The 19,706-nt window shown below is 40.5% G+C and overlaps 1 protein-coding gene across 1 annotated transcript in view; it reads right to left on the bottom strand.

Annotated features, from left to right (window-relative positions):
• The window catches only part of PKHD1 (polycystic kidney and hepatic disease 1 (autosomal recessive)), a 507,823-nt gene that overhangs the window by 319,736 nt on the left and 168,381 nt on the right, over nt 1-19,706 (bottom strand). Inside the window, 1 exon segment of the mRNA XM_011981329.1 lies at nt 9,506-9,718. Within this exon segment, the coding sequence (XP_011836719.1) occupies nt 9,506-9,718 (213 nt within the window).

Raw genomic sequence — 19,706 nt, 5'->3', positions numbered from 1 at the left:
GTTCTGTGTGTGTGTGTGTGTGTGTGTGTGTGTGTGTGTATTTCTAGATGTGATTAACATTTGAATCAGTAGACTAAGTAAAGAAGATTGCCTTCCTTAATGTGGATGAGCTTTATCCAATCAGCTGAAGGCCTGAATAGAACAAAAAGGCTGAGTATGAAGTAACTCGAACTGAGACATTGGTCTTATCTGGTCTTCAAACTTAGACTGAAGCATAGGCTCTTCTTGGATCTCCAGCTTGCTGGTTTTCAGACTATAACTTACACCATTGGTCTTCCTGGTTCTTACGCCTTTGGACTTGGACTCTCTATCTACTTCTCTCTCTCTCTCTTTCTCTCTCTCCCTCTTTATCTCTCCCTTCCTCTCTCTGTCTCTCTCTCTCTTTCTCTCTCTCTCGAATGCCTTATGACTCAAATGGAGCAAAAAAAAAAAAATCCTGAGGCTTTTGCTCAAGTTTTTCATTCACTTATTCAAGCAAAAAAGTATTTTTTAAAGCATATTATGAGTCCAGGCACTGTTCTAGGCAATGCAGATTTGAATTAAAAAAAAAAGGAAAATCCTTGCCCTCACGATGTATATATTCTTCTGGAAGAGGCAATAAAATACATTCAAAAAAATGTGAAAAGTAAACCATACATAATACATTAAATAATGTTGAAAGCTAAGGAGGAAAAAACAAAAGGAGTGATGTGAAATAGTGATGGGGAAATGTTGAAATTTGCTCAGAGGTCAAACAGCCATTGGGAAAGAGGCATTCCCTTTCATCTGGAGCCACAAGACTGCCATTTCTGCCTCCATGTGGGTGGAGTTTGACTGAAAATGAAGCCAACTCAGGGGAAAGCAGAACCAAGAGTCGCAGAGAAACAAAATCTTAATGACTTCATTGGAGCACCTGGACTCAGCTGTGCCTCAAGTTTTTTCTTTTCAGTTACATGAGGCAATAAATGCTCTTATTTTTTGTTTGAATTGGGTTTTCTGTCACTTGAAACCAAAAAAAGACCTGACTAATGCCAACACGTTCAAGTACATATAGAAACTTGAAGTACCTTACAATGTGTTTCTAAGTGGGGTTCCTGCTGTACTTGGATTATTGAATAGCTAGAACTCATTTCTAATTAGCAGCATACATTTACATGCAAACACCTAAAATTAAAAGACCTTAAAAACAGCATGTTCACTTAAATGTGTTTAAACAAGTTCCCTAAAGTGTGGTTTATACTATTAATTTAAGGAACCCTTTGTTAAAGATTGTTCCAAGGTTACTCTTGTCCAGATCGAATGAGATTTTAGCAGATACATTTCTGCCACTGTAAATAGAATGGTTATACAGTGTTATTTTAGACTTTTTTGAAGTATTATTAGACAGAACAGAAAAAATACCTTATTTTTTGTTGGTGGTGTTGGTTATATTTTAAAGGACACAGAGCCAGGGGTCAATCTTCATTTGCTCAAAAGGGAGGACCACTCATCAGCAACTGGCTGTCCTACCATGCTAGGGTTCCAAGTACACTAGGACCATGCTCACTGGTGTTAACTCAACTATGTCATTATGATCTGCCACAACACGCCAGCTGACCAGAACCCCAACACTGTATTAAAGCTCATTTAAATTTAAGATTAGAAAAAGCAATAAATACATTTTTAATTTTCCTCATCCTCCTTTCTCCATTCCTCCCCTCTATTTAATCTTCCTTCCTTCCCAGTCCTAAATAAAAACCAAAAAAACAAAGCCAAATAACAACCACAAAATGACAGTGGCTCTCCCCTTCAACCCCACATCCCTCTAGGGCACCCCTTTTACATATATAGCAGATTGTTGGGCGGGACTTCTGCTCCTCTAGAACCTACCAGGAGGACACATGCATGGAACCAGGAGATGATAAGCACCCCACATTATAGGGAAGCCACAGAGAGGGAGAAAACATCTCCTTGGGGCTTATTAAAAGAAAGCTAATCTAACTCTGCCACTTTTGCCATTCCTGGAGCAGAGTCTACTCCATCGTTTATAAATGACCAAAAACAAGGAGATTCAAAGGAATCCTGAGATATGGGGATGAGCCATCAGCCTGGGTGAGCTAACCTTGGCCTTTCCTCCCTATAGAGCCATTCCTTCCTATAAAGCAAGGTGTGAAACTACTTCTCTCTTATTAAGCAAAGAAAGAGGGCTGCATAAGTATCAATCACAGAGTGACCTGTAAGAAGGGGAGACTGGCTTCTTTTCCCAGGTTGAATGTCTGCATATGCAGCCTATTTGCTCAGCTGTTCATGCCTATCTAAGCAGGGGAAACAATTAGAGAGAGAAAGAGCAGAGCAGAGAAAGGGGTAATAAGTGGAACATCTTTCATGTCGATTTGTAAGTTTCCTCTGGATAGTTGAATTGTAGGGAAGATTGAAGCTTGGCTTGAACCAACTTTCTAGTACTCCACCAAGACCAACCCCCAAGGTGGACGCTAAGGCGACTGCAAACCCAGGTGGGGCTTCCACACTGGGAAACTGTGCAGTGGAAAGGCCTCCTACAAGACTCCAGTGATTTCATGCAGGCATCTTAGGAGGGAGACTCAACAGTCAGCAATTACTATTCAGAGAGGGAGCAACACCCAACAGAGGATATAGGTGCACAGTTAAGTACTAAGCTTGTTAAACTTCTTACCTTACCTCTTCCACCTGCCCCAATCCTGAGAATATGAAATAAGAAGGATTAGAGGAAGAGTGAGGGAGCAGACCCTACCATTCCAAGGGCCTCAAGTTGAAGCTTTGGGGGTGAGGAAGGGAACATTAAATAAACAGGAGACTTAACTTTTAAACTAGATTAATCAGGATTGGCATTTTCAATATCTGAAATCAACTGGAAAGCTATTGGTACCCAAGAAGTTGTTAAAGGACAAGAAAAAGGATCCCGATCAGAATACAGACAAAGACAGTGACTAAAGAAAAATAAAATCTATTCTGAATCAGACTTCTGTCTGGAAGGCTTACATCGACCAAACATCCCTAAAAATGAGTCTCTTGCATTTGCTCAACCCTGTGGCAAATTTACACACCACATCAGCTCAAGTTTCCCATGAAATCACAGGTAATATTTTGTGGTGATAAATGCAAGGGGAAAGCAGAGAACCTCTTCAATATTGAGGAAATCCACAGTTCATGGGAAGAAAGAAGAAAATCCATAGCATATACTAGAAAATGAGATTTCCTAAGACCTTGGGATAAAGCTTTTAAAATTGCAAGCAACACTGAGATTTAAAATTTGAGGTTCAATCACAGCAAAACTTTTCAATAATATATATATATATATATATATATAAAGTTCTTCTATTTGATGGGAACCTTACTAGTAACTTAATGAGGATTTTTGTTTGCCTGATCTCACACACTTGTTTTATTCAGCCTAAATGCAGCCTAAATAACCAACATTAACTTTACATATTGAGTTTATACAACAGTATTGTACTATATTTGAATATTTCTGTCTATGAGTTTCAGTCACCTTGAGATTTCAGGCTGAACCAGAAGTCAAAGCCTAAGGCTTTAGCTCAGAGAACACCAATGGCTTTTTCTTCCCTGCATCTCTTCTTTCTGGGTCTGGTTGCCATCCCCCCTTTTGGTGAACAGCTTCTCAAAATATACATGCACAAAAACACCCAAACATACACATGCATGCACTATAATACACACACACACACACACACACCCCCACACCCACACACACACACACCACCCTGGCCTCCCTGGTCAAGGCAGAGCTGCATCTCTTCACATGGCCTTGCATTCCTGGACTTGACGGTTGGTAAAGAAGTGAAAAGGTGACTTGAGCTTGGACAGTCACAGTGCACTTTCCCCCTGGGCACCATGTATAGTCCTTAGTCTGCTAGGTAACTCTAGCAAGACTTTGGGAGGCCTTCCCTGGTTATTTTTTGAAAAGAATACAGAGTTCCTCTCTTTGGTAGTAGAAAATCAAAGTCCACATGAACTCAGGAAGTCTCAATAACCATAGAGAAGAAGGCAATAAGGACTAGGAGAGAGTGAAGTCAATACATGCAGAGACAACCAGAGTAAGAGACTGAGGGGTGAGTCCTGCGGACATTCGGACCCCTGAAGGCAGTCACGTCTAAGGTCGTTGTCTTTCTCTCTGTCCTGCATTTTGATTACAAGAATTCATAAATCCTTGGTTCTAAGTTTGTTTCCAGTGGGCTTCTGTCCCCTAAAACCAAACAATTTCAGAGTAATAAAGCTACATATAAAAACGCCATGTCATAGCTCTGGTTTGTACCTAGCTAAAGGGAACAAGAGACAGAATAAAAGGGAGGAGTCTTGGTCTAGAAGAAATAAGTAAAGAACGGGGCAAGAGGAGACAGCATTAGAGACTATTAATCAGGTGACGAAAGAGCGGAGATTTAAAAATATCTTGGATATTTGAAACTGTTGGGTAAGAGAAACTGTTATGACATGAAAACAGGCTCTAGAAAGTTTCACCCTACATCAAAGAACAGACTTTATAGAAAATGTCCCAGAGCTAAATCAGTCTTGGGGAAACAGGAATCATGCAGAGAGGGCCTGGACACCTCAAAAGGATCCATACACTACAGTTAAAAGAATGACCCAGTAGAGTTTTTTAATCACAATTTTCACAGTGGAACTCTTTCTTCTAACCAACTGTTACTCTGAACACAAATATATAACAGATAAAAGCAATAAATCAATACTTGAGCATTTTAAACCTTTATTATTTGATCTCCAATATTCATTGTTTAGGGAACCCCTAAATCCCCTCCAGGAAACATTTGGATTTTGTGGAGCACAAGGTGAAAACCACTGACCAGAAACACACTCCCACACATGTGCCTGTTCCATGCACTTTATACCATGCTGAAAGACAGCCTGATACTCTAGCAACTATGAAAATACTGTACATCACACAGTACTCGTAGAAACCATGGAATTTACATGCAGATACTTGGTACTTTTAGAAGGAAAAGAAACTATATCTAAGCTTGCTTATTTAGACCACTGCTTTTCTTCTTTATTCCTACCAAATTCTCATGTTCCTTGCAATTGCACTCGTGCTTTCTTCAATCATGCCCCACATACTGCTTTTTCTCAGGAATTTCCATTTATATTTAATGCCTATATATTGTAATTTCTTGAAAAGGACAAAGACAGAAGTCCAGCCAAGGCCATGAGACTGTTTTTCTCCTAAGGAACTGTCAGCCAAATTTCTCAGGGAGGAACTGGAAATGAAGTGAGAGACATTGATAAATTTCCCTGCTGAACAATCAATAAAAGCTCCACCATCCTGCTCAGATTCCCACTGTGGAAGCAAGAGCCATAATTACACTGTCAAAAATTTAAGCTGCCCAGGCTGACAGCAACCCACTTGAAAAATGACAAGTGATTGGCACTCAGTTTGGAGTGGAGAACCTGGATTGGCAGACAGAGTGATGAAGGCAAAAGGCAAGAGTGAAATTTCCTTATTGACTATAGCTACCCAAACCCCAGACCGCCACTCAGGAGGAATCCTGAGACCCTTTAGTCATATTAGCGCATCAAAGTGAGCAGCTGACAGAAGTTACTAAACAATCTGAACTCCACCAGCAACTCAGAACCTGTCTCATCTACTCCCGAACAAACAGAAACAGAAAAGATGGTGCTGTGTGTGGGTGTGTATGTGCAGGTGTGAGTGGATAAGGGTGTGGGACTTCTCCTACATTCAAAGAAATACATGAAATATGCTTTCAACTCCATCTTGCCTTGTGACAGCTGAACACCAACGCCTGTTTGCTTAGCGATTTTAATCTAAGATAAAAATCAGCTGGAGCCGAAGGGTTTCAAAGGGCAATAATAAAGAATGAGATGGAGGGAGAAGGTGGGAAAGTGATCGGACTGACATGCAGACCATTTGTGTGATTCTACACGACCTGAACTGGCGTTAAATTAGAATCCATTCAGCATTGCTGCTGAATATTAGGAACCAAATGTCTGCCAAGGGCCTCGTTTGCTGGGCAGTGCCCTGCTTTGGACTATACTGGGACCCATGCAAATAGTTTCTAAGAAAGCCTTTACTGTAACCACGCCCGGGAATGGTGGTTATCCATGACTGGGAAGCAGCTGCACCAAGAGAGATTAAAATCTAAAGGTGTTGACAGGGAGGTGGGAAGAGAACAGAAGATGCCTGGGAATGTGGGTACCGCATGATATCCCAGGTTAAAATCCTTCTGTTACTTTGATGAAAAGAAATAGACAATAAAATTAATATGGAGAAAAATCTCTAGGTAGATTTTGAAACTGAAGCCCCCACCACCGCCATGCCCCATATTTTCTCATACCTAAAATCAAATACAAGATAATCAGTGATGGGTACTCAGTGCTTTTGGAAAGGGGAAAGGATTTTATCAGAATAACAATAACTAACACTGTGTTTTGTGTGCCCAACACTCTGGAGCACTTCATGAGCAGTAAGTTTATGAAGTGGGAACTGTGTTTTTTGGATTTTTTAGAGATCTGTTGAAGGTCATAGCTGATCTGTGGCAGAACGGGGCCCATTTCTGATTCCAATTTGATTAACCACTAGAACAGTGTTTCTCCGAGTGTAGTCAATGGGCCACCTGAGTCACATCACATGTACATTTCCAAGCCCAGAAATCTAGATTTACAAAAACCTCCCCAAAAGGGTCTTCTGTGCACCAAAGTCGGTGAAGCTCCTCATTATGTTATCCTGGGAAGCCGAGTGAATGCTGGGTCTTTAGGGACTTCCTGGGTGCAAAGCAGTGAATCAAGTTGCTCACTATTTTGCATACTCGACGGTGAAAGAAAACTAACTTTTTCCTAAAGCCCCAGTGTCACTAGATCCTCCTCTGGCCCTGGCAAAAGGCCAGTGAAATTATGTAATGATTTTAGCCATGATATACCACCATGCTGGAGGGGAAAATCTGTCTGAGACCTCAGGTGGTGAGGGAGAAGTGACAGGAGAGGATAGATGAGTTGCACATGGGGCTGCAATTCTCTGACAGATACATCAGGAAAGGAATCCCTGTCACCCAAATGGCTGAGCTCTTTTCTACATAATATTTCTTATGCTGCAGCATCACATCAGAGAGGAAACAGCTTGATCTTTGCCCATGTTCAATGGGCAAGCTCTGTGATTCAGGTGATCCTAGTCAATTATCTGTCCTAAACGCTTTGGGGAATGTTTAACCAGTTTAGAAAATGGCCTAATCTGAGAATATGGGAAAAGGGGGAGGGAGAGAGAGCAGGGAGAAGGAGAATAAAGGAGTGGGAGGGAGGAAAGTGGGGAGAGAGAGAGAGGAGGGAGAAAGAGAATAAAGAAGAAAGAGGGAGGAGAGAAAGGGAGGAGGGGGAGAGAGAGAGGAGGGAGAAGAAGAAAGGACAGGGAGGGAGGAGAAAGAGGAAGGAGGAGATGGAAATGAGGAAAGCAGAGGGAGAGGAGGTCTCATTCTCAATATCCAGTAACATCAGATGGCTGGAGTAGCAGCATTTTTTCTGAACTTACAGAATTTTTGAAACATATTAGAGGCATCTACTTTGCTTCAATTGCCCCATATTGACTGTAAGCAATGAGACTAGGGATTTTCTTGACATTTGCTTAATCACAAAGGCTTACATGCACAGGGTACATTTAAAATACAGGCACAAAAGGTATATTTATGAGTTCTTTCACTGATTCTTCACACTAGAGCATGAGAATTAGATGAGCTTGGAATGAAAGAAGCAGAATAAAAGAATTAGGAGAGTTTTCATTTTTCCTCATTTGAATTCCTATTTTCAGTAAGAGTTGTGCTATCTGCATCATACGGGACAGTGGCTCTCAACTCTGAGGATTCCTCCTAAGCCTGGGATCCTCTGGATGATCTATGGGCTGGCTGAACCATAAATATACACTAACTTATTCCCCAGATGTGTTTTTTTACTGGTAAAAAGCAGCACGTTGCGTTGGTGGCTTAAGAGGCCATTGAGCTAGAGCAAACATTTGAAAACCATGGCTGACGTGGGAATAGATCCTGGGCTACAAAATCAGTGTAGTTGTTTGCTGATGAAGATAGGAGGAAAAAAGGTCTCCTTGGAAGTTGATCACAGAATCAATATAGTAAGCATTTTGAATTTCTGTCCAATGAGTTATGGGGTATTTTTAACCTCACAAAATTTGATCCCCAGTGTCTAGCACACTGGGTAGCCCACAGTCAACACTTAATAAATGCTCGAGGAAAAGATCTTGCTTCCTCTCATAGTAAGCCAAAAGAGGCACAAGCATGCTTTTTTGATAAATAATGATTGGGGCCTGTGGTCGGTATGAGACAGAGTCTGGACAGAGAAAAATGGCAGATTCCTCAACACAGCTCCATGCCCTCATCTAGAGCAATTATCCCATGACAAGTGGATTATTTTGTGTTGCCAATATAGAAATATCAACGTAAATTACATTATGTTTTCTGGAGATTGAGTCACCTTCTGGAGCCCATATTTTTGATCTGCCTTTGGCTCATGCTATGCAACCAAAAGCATATAAATACCCACTGAAACATGCTTACTCATTATTTTATACTGATATTTTACAGTTGATACTAAGGATTATCCTGGCACACTTGGTAATTTTCTGACTCTCAAGGGGAAAAAAAAATGTCCATTTTGCAAAATGGAATGAGATGATCAGAAAGCAAATAAAGTTGGAGCGGAAACACACTGTAGCCTAATCTCTTTTGTCCTAGGAATCCTTAAACGCTCCATCTATCTGTAAGAGGATTCTAAGTAGAAGTGTAATTAAACACTGCTCATGGGTTAGGTGGTTGGGGGAAACAGGAAGAGGTTCAACAACCAAATGAGGTTGTCTGTATTTGATTTGGGATACCAGGCTTCTGCATGTTAAGAGACATCTGTACATGCTACGTAATTGTATCGGTCAGTTTTCACTAGGCTACGCTGCATTTACAAATGCAAATCTCAGTGACTTAAGACAAAGGCTCATCTCTCACTCACATACATGAAAGCAGTAGGTCATCTGCAGCACTGCCTCATGTCGTCTTCATTCAGGTTCTAAACAGAAGGAACTGCCCCTATCTGGGACAGGCTATTCTCAAGTGGCAGGAAGAAAATGCAATGGCTAAAGCATAACAGGTCTTAAAACCTTCACTTGGCCATGCAGTCCCCCATTTCTGCTTACCTTCCACTGACCAAAGCAAGTACAAGGCTAAGTCTGCTCTTGCAAAGGGTCCAGGAAGTATGGTCCACCCACAAGGAGGCACTGAAAGTCACCTAACAGTGGGTGGAAGTATACACAATCCTCTTACAGAAAGGGGAGCAAATAATTGGGAACTGTAGTGTACTCTGCCACAGGAATCATCACAGTTTTACTTGTTCTTTAAGCAAATAGTGCCTTGTTCTAACTGACCTGGTTGGCTGAGCAACTATAGTCAAGGACTTTTAAACAGTTTTATCAGTTTCCACTGCTAGACACAGCTCTACTTCATTTCCTGTGATCAACTGCCTCACTCACCGTGCAGAGAAAGAGTTCCATTCCTCACAGCCAGGAACTTGACTCCATAGGGAAAGAAGGGAGTTGAGTGGGAACTCCCATAGAGTGTGATCTGAGCTCTGCCTTGGAAGGGCTTGTCTTCAGATCCAATCCGGAGCTCTCCACCATCAGAAACAAGGATGGCATGCGCCCTGAGCTCGATGGGTCCTGGGGCCATGAAAATCAGCTTGCCCCCTAATAGACAAAGGGAAAATTGTCAGTCCCTGGGAGGATAAGGCTTACCGTTTTGTCAGTTTCAATGCCTGATGAAATCCCCTTCATTTAAATAATTCTGCTGGAATGTAAACTTATTTTATCATGCTCTCTCTTGTAGAAGCACAATAGGGTAGACCAGACATCCAGGAGTGGAAGCACTATGATTTAGCCAGTTTAGGTTAGCTATTACTATTCTCTGCTGCTTCATTTATTACATTTTCATGACAATAATCTAAATGTCCAGCAATTTAGGAATGGTCAGATAATGTAGGAGAAGATCACTAACTTTACCATTTAACAATAGATAAAATTAAGTACAAAAAAAAAAAACCTGGGACATAAACACATAAACAAGAAATAGGGCTAGAAGAAGATGTGCCAAAATTGTAAGAATTATAGTAAAAGGAAATGTAACTAGGGCTAACATTGTGGCATTTGTAGCATTTTAGTTGACCAGCATCCATTATACTTTATTTTGTTAACATACCCTAATTTCCTTGAGGTATTGCTCTGCCCCATTGACTAGAGCTGAGTGGAACTGTCAAGCAAGACATCTTATCCTACTATGGCCAGAGTCACATACTCGGGCTTTAAGAGAAATATGGAGCAAAAGGGAAGAGAGAGAGGAAATGTTGAGATCTCAGTTCCTGGGGTGGCATTCTAAGGAGCCTGGGAAGAACACCTGCTTCTGAGACACCCACCTGCCCACCTCCCTACCTGCCCCACCGCCCACCGCTTGCATCACATGTTTTGATTCCTATGTATTTCTGTCCCTGATTTTTCAGACTGTTTTCCACTGATTAGTAGGTTACCCAATATCTTCCCAATAAATTCCACTTTTAAAAGAACAGCTGGGTTCTCTTATTGGCAACCAGATAACCTTAACTAATACATATACTGTTTTGCTCTGATGTCCAAATTTTCAGTAACATAAGAATATTAGTTTATAATAGAATTATTTTGTATTATGAGATTAAATAATTTAAAAATTAAAAAGATATTTTCATTTTTATAATATCTTTCTTCAAAAAGGTTTAGAATATTTACATTTTACATAGAATTTTCTCAATAATGTCAAAATAATTAAAGCATCCCATATAAATAAACACTTTAACCTCAATAAGCTATTTAGTCCATCTTCCTCCTGCAAGTGGTTTACAAAAACACCAGACTAGACTCTTCCATCCTGTAACAAAGTAGTCAGAGTTGTGTCTTTATATCAGACACACCAGAGGTTCTCTTTTCTAAATCCAACAATAATTTCCCATCTCACTCAGAATAGAAGTCAGAGTCCTTACACTGGGCTACAAAAGGTCCCTCATGATTTGTTACCTAACCTCCAATACCTCTCTAATATCATTTTCTAACGCTTACCTGTTCACACATATGCTCCAAACATATTGGCCTGCCTGTTAGGTCTCAAACAGGCCTCAGGGCCTGCGCATAAGCTCTTCCCTCTGGAACATTCTTCTGACATTCCCGTGAATATCATGAATAAGAATTATCAGAAATATCAGAAATACCTGGAATGTTATCGGAATTATCAGAATGTTCTGTTATTTCCATGGCTCACTCTCCCTTGTTACTATTCAAATGTTAACTTCTCACTGAGGCCTTCCCTCTCTAGTCTATATAAAATAGCACACCCTAGCTCCTTGCCTAAATGTCTTTTTCTTCGTAATACTTGATATCAGGCATATTATATATTTACAGTTTTATTTTCTGCCCTCTCCCCACCAGAATGCATGCTTCCTGAGGGAAATTATCTGTTTTGTTCACTTCTAAATTCTTGGTGTCTAGAAAAGTTGCTGGTAGGTAGTTGGCACTCAATACACAATTAATTGTTGAGTGAATGAATGAATGGACATATCTTTTTGGAGATTCTGATTTAAATGCCTCTATTTCGTTATGTACACACACACACACACACACACACACACACACACTCCCATTTTCTCAGAAAGGATGTTGTTCTTATGCTTAATCTATAAGCCCACATAGTGTCTCAATGAGCAAAGGGGGGCAAAGGATGTAGAGAGAGCAAAGTATCAGAAATGTCTCAAAAGGCAGATTCTACTATAAGAAGAAGAGTTATGGTGAGAGGCAGTAGAGGGCAAAGACTCTTCATCTGCTAATGTAGTCATAAATCCAGAGTACCAAGTTATTGAGTTGAGTTTTTGTTGCTTTCTAGAAATCACAGCTGGAAGTAGTTAAACATCCACTGGAGAAATGAGAGGGAGAAAAGAAAAAGGCAAAAATGACTTTAGTCATTACCATGTAAACCAAAAATAAAATTTTAAGCCCCCTAAACCAACTGAATTGACCCCTCCTCTTAGGCAAGGGCATTCCAAAGTTAAACTGTAAAACTAGTTCAGGCCATGATGGGGAGTGTCAGAGATGCGTCATTATACCCTCCACCTTTTGGAATACAGACATAAGTAACCAGCATTAACATTAAAACAGAGACATTAAGACCGACAAAACAGACTCTAACAATAAGACACCAAATTCCAACCTGACTCTAGTGCAGCAATACATGACAGATAGCCAGCCCTGAAAGAAATTGAAGTATTTTACCCCAAAATATATTAAATGGCCCTGCAAAGCTGTCTCTTGTGGGGAAAATCTACATTCTGTAGAAAATTCCCTTCCTTTTCTGGATCTTTACCCTGATCCAGGAGAGTGCTAAGAGTCTGTAACCTTTTTAGGTCTGCTAAGAAACATCTTTTCTCTCTGAAGCCTGCTACCTGGAGGCTTCATCTGCATAATAAGAACCTTGGCCTCCACAACCACTTATCTTAACCCAGACACTCCCTTCTGTGGATTCTAGGTCTTTAGATAAGTTAATAAGTTAACCCTTTCAACCAATTGCCAATCAGAAAATCTTTGAATCCATCTATGACCTGGAAGCCCCTGTACCTACTTGTCTAATCTTTCCAGACCAAACCAATGTACATCTTATATGTATTGATTGATGTCTTATGTCTCCCTAAAACATATAAAACCAAGTTGTAGCCTGACCACCTTGGGCACATGTACTTAGGACCTCTTGAGACTGTGCCCCAGGCCATGGTCATTCAAATTTGGCTCAGAATTAATCTCTTCAAATATTTTACAGAGTTTGACTCTTTTCATTGACAATTGTTTACCTCCATCTTAGTGCAGAGATAGTGATCAATAAATGTTTGACTTAACAGTCAAATATGGAGGCTACTTCTTCCCTAACTTCTCTTCAGCTTTCCTCAGCTCTCTTCCTCAAGCCTTCTTTTCTTCAACTCTATGCCATCAATACCAGTCACAGGATGTATACTTGGACCAGAACCCTTCAAGGCCCTTTTCTTTCAGCCACAATTTAGAACAACACACCCCGCCTAGGTATCCAGTTTCTCCATCTGGAAAATGGGCATGGTAAGAATTTCACCCTCAGAAGATTAAGGTGAGATTTATTGAAATAATTCTTATAGATCCCTGGTCTGAAGTCTGACATCTATTCAATGCAATGGTCTCTGTGGCTATCATCACACTCACCATCTTCACTTCCTCCATTATAGATATGAAACCATCCTTGCAAAGATTCTGACAATGAGAAAAATCTAACCTGGCTTACTCCATCTTGCTCCTAGCCTCACAGGCTGGCTGGCTTCACTCATTCCTAGGTGTAGGCCAAACTAACTATGGGAGGAATTTAGTTTATAGTCTAACCTTAAACAAGGATGATAATAAACCTTCCCAAAATTAAACTACCTTTGTAAAACTAATGAAAGTCCACAAGGCTAGGATTATAAGAGGGGCCAAAATTCTGCTAAGATGTTTAGCATATTTAAATGATTACCAGCCATTGTTCGAGAGGTCACAAGATTTGCAACTTTTCCAATTACTGCAACAGATAACATCGCTATTGTAGAAACTAAGATTGGTCTTTTGAGATTTTTTTTTAGACTTTTGTATTTCTGACCACCAGCTGACTTCACTCAGATTCATGACCCAAGCCTCAACCAGTCCTGTGGCCCCTACCTAAAGACAGACTCAGTACACAAGGACTGTTTTCCATACCCCTATGATGTCATCCCCAACAAATCAATATTCCCCATACCCTAGTCCCCTGCCCAACAAACTATCCTTGAAAACCCATAACCGCTGAGCCTCCAGGGAGACTGATTTGGGTAATAACTCCATCCCCCAAACGGTGTGGATGGCCTTGCATCAATTGAATGCTTTCTTTACTGCAATGCCATGGTCTTGCCAAATTGATTTTGTCTGTGCAACTGGCAGGAAGAACTCACCAGGTGATTAGATCTACAACCTGCTCAATTTCTATAAGTACTCTACCTCTTGAGCACTGCTAGACCATCTGCATCCAACATCTCTCTGTTACTGGTCCTTTTGAAATATTTTGTCATATATAATATTTCATACTCTAAGGTAAAGCAACAAGGTCAGTCTACAGGCTCCATGCCAGAGCAGTACCATACTGCTTACCAGACTTCCAAAAGATTCCCCAACAATTTTGACTCTTTTCCTTTCATTGTAATTGTTTGGGTGAAGGAGAAAGGACAAGATGGAGGAAGGTGAACAAGAAGGCATAATCCATGTTGCTTCCAGGTTCTTCCTCATGAACATTCCCGTGCATGGGAAAATGCAGCCCACCCCGGGAAGATGCAGATCAACCAAGCATGCGCCAGATGACGTCAATCCGAAGAGATCGAAACTTACCCAGCCACGCCTATGGAGACGCCCCTATCATGCCCTTATCCCACCCACTGCCCTCCCCCTTCCAGTACCAATGCATAAAAGTCTGCCACTGGCAGGAGCAGGAGCCAGCGTGACTTCTTCGGCCCCCGCATTTGTGGACCGGAGAACATCACCCGAGAGCGCCGGCGCGACTTCCCTGGCCCCCCACATCTGAGGACCAGAGAACCTCGCCCAAGAGTGTGTGCATATTTGCAATAAAAGACTGCCACTTTCTTACGTACTTTGGCCTCATGTTTAATTACTTAGATCTCCTAAATTAAATTAAATTAAATTAAAACAGTCATTACATAGAAATGCAGTAATAATCATGGATCCCACTGTGAACAAGAAGGAAGAAATGTGACCTGTGCTACAGATCAAATTTTATGTTAACTAAAATTTTTCCCTCACAGCCACATGTCATTAATATCCTAAACAATTACATTCAACTGGTAGAACATGGATTTGCATGACAGGACTCCCACATTGTAAATAGTCAGGAAATCTAAACTGACCTTGATGAGCAAGTGGTGAAGGCAGGGAACAAAATCAAGGTTCCTGTTCTGAGTCTGCTATTGACCTCTGAATGAGCCTCAGTAAGTCCCATACAATTGCTGGGCCTCAGATTACTCAGGTCCCAAATCTCTCCTACTCAGTGCCTATCAATCGTCTGTGGTTTCATCCGCAAAGTGGAAGGCAGAATCATAGGTTCCTTTCAACTCTAGAACACTTGATGTCTACATCTTTATGAATGCAGTCAGATGTGCATGGGACACTAATGGAGGCACAAGGCTCATGTTTTCCTGACCCTGTTTGTGCTGCAGTAATCACTAAATTTTCTCTTGAGCAAAATATGAGATGCACAGTCAGGAATTAGAATAAGACTACAGGGAAAACAAGGAAGCTAAAATTTATTCAGCACCTACCATGTGCCAAACTCTGTAAATATATTGTCTGAAATGACCTTCAAAACCAGTCTGTGAGATCAAGATCACATTCTTTATTTCACAGAGCAGAATGTGGCTAAGAGGTATTCATAGCTTTCCAGCCCAGAATAGACAGAACCAAGCATTAGAACCCAGGACCACCCAACCAAAAGGCTCAGATCCTATCCATTTCCACAAACCTTCCCCAGTAGCTCTCAATTAATTAGGGTTGTTCTCATAGTTACATTTAAGGAAAAACATGTGTGAACCTAAGAAAGTTTGCTTATGGCTTGTTTATACATGATTTATTTTAATTTTGTTAATGAAGATATACCTCATCTTATTCCAAAAAGGATTTGAAACATTACAAGGATTAGTGGGTAAATATATAAACCTGGTCTTTGTCCCTTTTACCATGAAGCAAAATATTAAATACACTGTAACAAATTGGTAGAAATTTTGAAACATCATTTACTGACAGGAACTAATAATGATGCTAATGAAGGGAGAAAAACTCATCCCAAAGAAAATGAATTATTTGTGTTGTCAGGAGTGTTATAAACAGGACTAATTAATTAATATGAACATCGTTAACTTCTGCTAAAAAGCATCCCCACCTCACTTTCTTAGTGGCAAATATAAGAAAATCTAGATACATTTAGAAGAAAGTTTGATGAGGAATTCAGGTGTTTTTGCCTGAAATAATTAGATAAACAAATGAAACTTTCTTTGTGTGAAAGAAGATAAAGTTTATACTTAATCTATCTCTGTGCCAAGGCACCAAGACTTTCATCCTCACACTTTATTAGTTTAAAATAAATATACAGTGGGCTGCTTTAAAGGATAGTCACTTGAGTATGGGAGGGCTGTGGGAGGACTTTATTCTATACTTTATAGAGCTTGACCCCATTTCTAAATGCTGAAATAAAGAGCAGGGCTGAAATCAGCCTTTGGCTGTAACCCTTAAATTGCTTGTTATGACTTTCATGAAAGCTGACTATGTCCCACAAGTAACCTTGGGTAATTTTATAAAAATCAATCAACCATCATTATTGCTACTTCCCTCTAAAATAAATAAATGAACACAACTTTTTACATGTAATCACCTCTTTCCATTAAACATCTCTTTTGTTTCTTTTAAAGGGAAGTAAAAGAGACTTTTAGCAGCTAGCTAATGTTTGCAAAGTACATCAAAATCTGCTTTTGGCTAACCCAACAATTAGTCATCCTCTATAATAACCACAAAATAATTTGTTGTTTTTTTTTTAAGAAAACAAATACACAATTCTATTTTCCCCCTTACAGAAAAAAATTAAAGTATAAATATTTTACCATACAATACTAGTCTCCAAAAGAGTGGCTATACCTACTATCTTCAACTCTTTTTCATGACTGTCTTTTGAACCCTCTCTGGTCAGGCCTTTACCTGATGAACCTGCAAAACTGCTCCTGTTAAGGCCACGGATGGCAACCACATTGGTGAATCTAAGGCTCAGTGCTCAGTCCTCCTGAGTGACCAGCTGCTTTTGACACACTTGGTCACCCCTTTCCTAAAACTCCCTCTCCTCATTTGCCCAGCCTCTTTGTTTTTCTTTCTTTCATTTTCTCGTCTCTATTTTAAAAATCCAATGTTTCTATCCTTCTATCAGATTTTCATCATGTGCTATATTCTATACATTGTATTGAATCTCTAAAGAAAACCTCATAAAATGCAAAAGTGCTAGTAACTCATAAAAGAACAGAAGAATAAATTCTTGTATTTAGAACTTTTGTCTTTCCTTCACCTGATATCTATTTTCATGTCTTCATTTTTAGCAAATCCTAAGAAAGCTCCCTATTGACTCAATGACAGTGAGCACATGGGACTTTTCTAATTAAGTAGGTTAGATATAAACCCACCTGGTTTTCATCTACTTCTTAGGCATCCCCTTCTCAGCCTCTCCTGCCTGATTCCTCCTGATCATCCCAACCACTGCCACTTGGTGGGCCCCAAGTCTCAGCCCTCTAAACTCTTTTCTTCTCAGTCTCTGTAGACCATGCCAGTTGTCCCATCTTGTCTTAAGGTTTTAAACGCCATCGCATGCTAATTGTCAATGACTCCCAAATTTATATCTCTAAGCCTGTGCCCTCAGCTCAAGATTCACATACCCAACTGCCTACTCAACATCTCTACTTGGATGTCTCATAGTTTCTCAACTATGAGTATCCATGAACTCCTTTCCTTGTCTTGCCCCACAGATCTTCCCTCAGTCCTTCCCATTCCATGAATGGTAACTTCATCCTTGCAACTGCTAAGTCTGAAAACCATAGAGTTAACTTTCACTGTCTCTCACTCCATAATCAATACTTCAGGAAATTTTATGCATTCCACCTTCAAAACGTCCCCTATAACCCAACCACTTACCACCTCCACATCTACTTCTGGGGTTGAAGTCACTCTCATCTCACCCATGGATTATTGTAACAGCATCTTAACTTAGCTCCCTGTTTCTGCCCTTATCGTCTACCTCAGGATCAATTCTCAAAACAGCACTCAGTGCTGCCATTGCTTCTTTTCATGTAAACCATATCATGTTACCTCTCTGCCAAAAATCTTCAATGACTCCCATCATACTTGGAGTCAAAGCCTATCAAACCCTACAGGACTGGTTCTCTCTGGCCCGATCTGCCTCTGTTCTCCCCTTTGTTCCAATATTCCTTTTTGCTCCCTTGCCTCACAACCTTTGCTCTTGCTGTGTGCCAATATCCCCAACCACCACCTCCAATGTGTATTCCCTATCCACCTCTTCTGCTGCATTTTTCTCCATAGTACTACGCAAATTTAACAAAAACTATAATTTGCTTATTTTGTTTATTGACCATTTTCCTTCTAGAAGTAAACACCGTGAGAGCAAGATTGTGGCCTGTTTTGTTCACAGCCATAGTCCCTGTGCCTGGAACAGTGCTGGCACATGGGAAATGCGGTAAGTGATCACTCAATACTTGTTGAATAACGAGGAGTTGAAATTATCAAAGTAAATGAGGTCTCCCAGGGAGGACATGTAGCGTAAGAACAGAAGAAAGATAAGGTGGGTAAAGGTAGGGAAAAAACTGTCAACCATCAACATTTAAAGGCTAGGATAAGAAAAGGAAGTAGCAAGATTTGTGAGAGTGGATCAAAGAATTAGGTGAATTAGAAGGATCAGAAGGTTGTAGAGACACAGACTCAGGGAAGAGCCTTAAGAACTGTTAATGAGGCAGATGAGTGTGTCAAAACCTTAATGCTATTTTTAGGAAGATCAGGAGAGAAAGGGTGCACAGCCAGCATGTACTAGGTTCGGATGTGAATGTCAGGTGATAAAATAAACCCAGGGAGAGTGATTCGATTTTTAAACAGGGGAAAAATGAGAGGTAAATGGAGGCAAGACCAGGGAAGGATCTGAGTACCCCAATTCATTAGATTAATCTGTATCACCAAGTTAGATAATTCATTTACTTAAAGCTTGAACTATCTAAATTTTTAGATGTAAACTATCTGTATCACCAAGTTAGATAATTCATTTACTTAAAGCTTGAACTATCTAAATTTTTAGATGTAAACTATCTAATTTACTTGCCTGCATTGATTAACCCCCAATTCACCATTTTTTTCTTAAAAAAAATTTAGCAGCCTGTATCTTCTTACCTTTCAATTATTAAATAGTCAAATGGATAGTTGAGGAAGCCTGTGGAGTTCCCTTTCCCTGGAGAATTATAGACAATCATCAATTCAAGATAGACAAATCCTGCTCTGCCTGGGTAAGGCGAGCTGACTGAGTGATCTGGGCAGAGTTGGGGTATATCCCTGTACCTTACTGCAGTGTGCTGCTCTGGAAGCAGCAGCTGGGAGAAGGTGAGAAAGAGGAGGAAAGAGGAGCATTTAGAGAAGGCATCCACAGCTCAAAGAAACCTGCATTGTGACAGGGATGCACACAGCTTCCTTTGTTGGCAAGATCCGGATTAGACTTGTGCCTGATCCACTGGAGCAGAGCCTGGGAAGCCTTCGAGGTGGGCTTGTCCCCGGCCAGAGAGGCGGAAAATCAATTTGGCTGGCAAACGAGAGCCCCCAAGAGCTTAGTCCACGCTCCATAATCCTATCCACAAGCAGCTCAGGAAATAGATGCCTGAGCCCTCACATATTCATGGGGGATGTGAGGCATAAATCAGGCTTTAAGGATTGGGGGCAAAGGGAATGGACTCTCTGGCTGGCTACTAATTAATCAAGCACAGAATACCTAAACCTAGCAACCTGGGATGGAGCCACACACACAGAGAAGCAGAGGCTGCTGCTG

Source organism: Mandrillus leucophaeus, unplaced genomic scaffold, assembly GCF_000951045.1.
Source record: "Mandrillus leucophaeus isolate KB7577 unplaced genomic scaffold, Mleu.le_1.0 Scaffold223, whole genome shotgun sequence".
Lineage (NCBI taxonomy): Eukaryota > Metazoa > Chordata > Mammalia > Primates > Cercopithecidae > Mandrillus > Mandrillus leucophaeus.
This window is presented reverse-complemented; position numbering and strand designations above follow the sequence as displayed.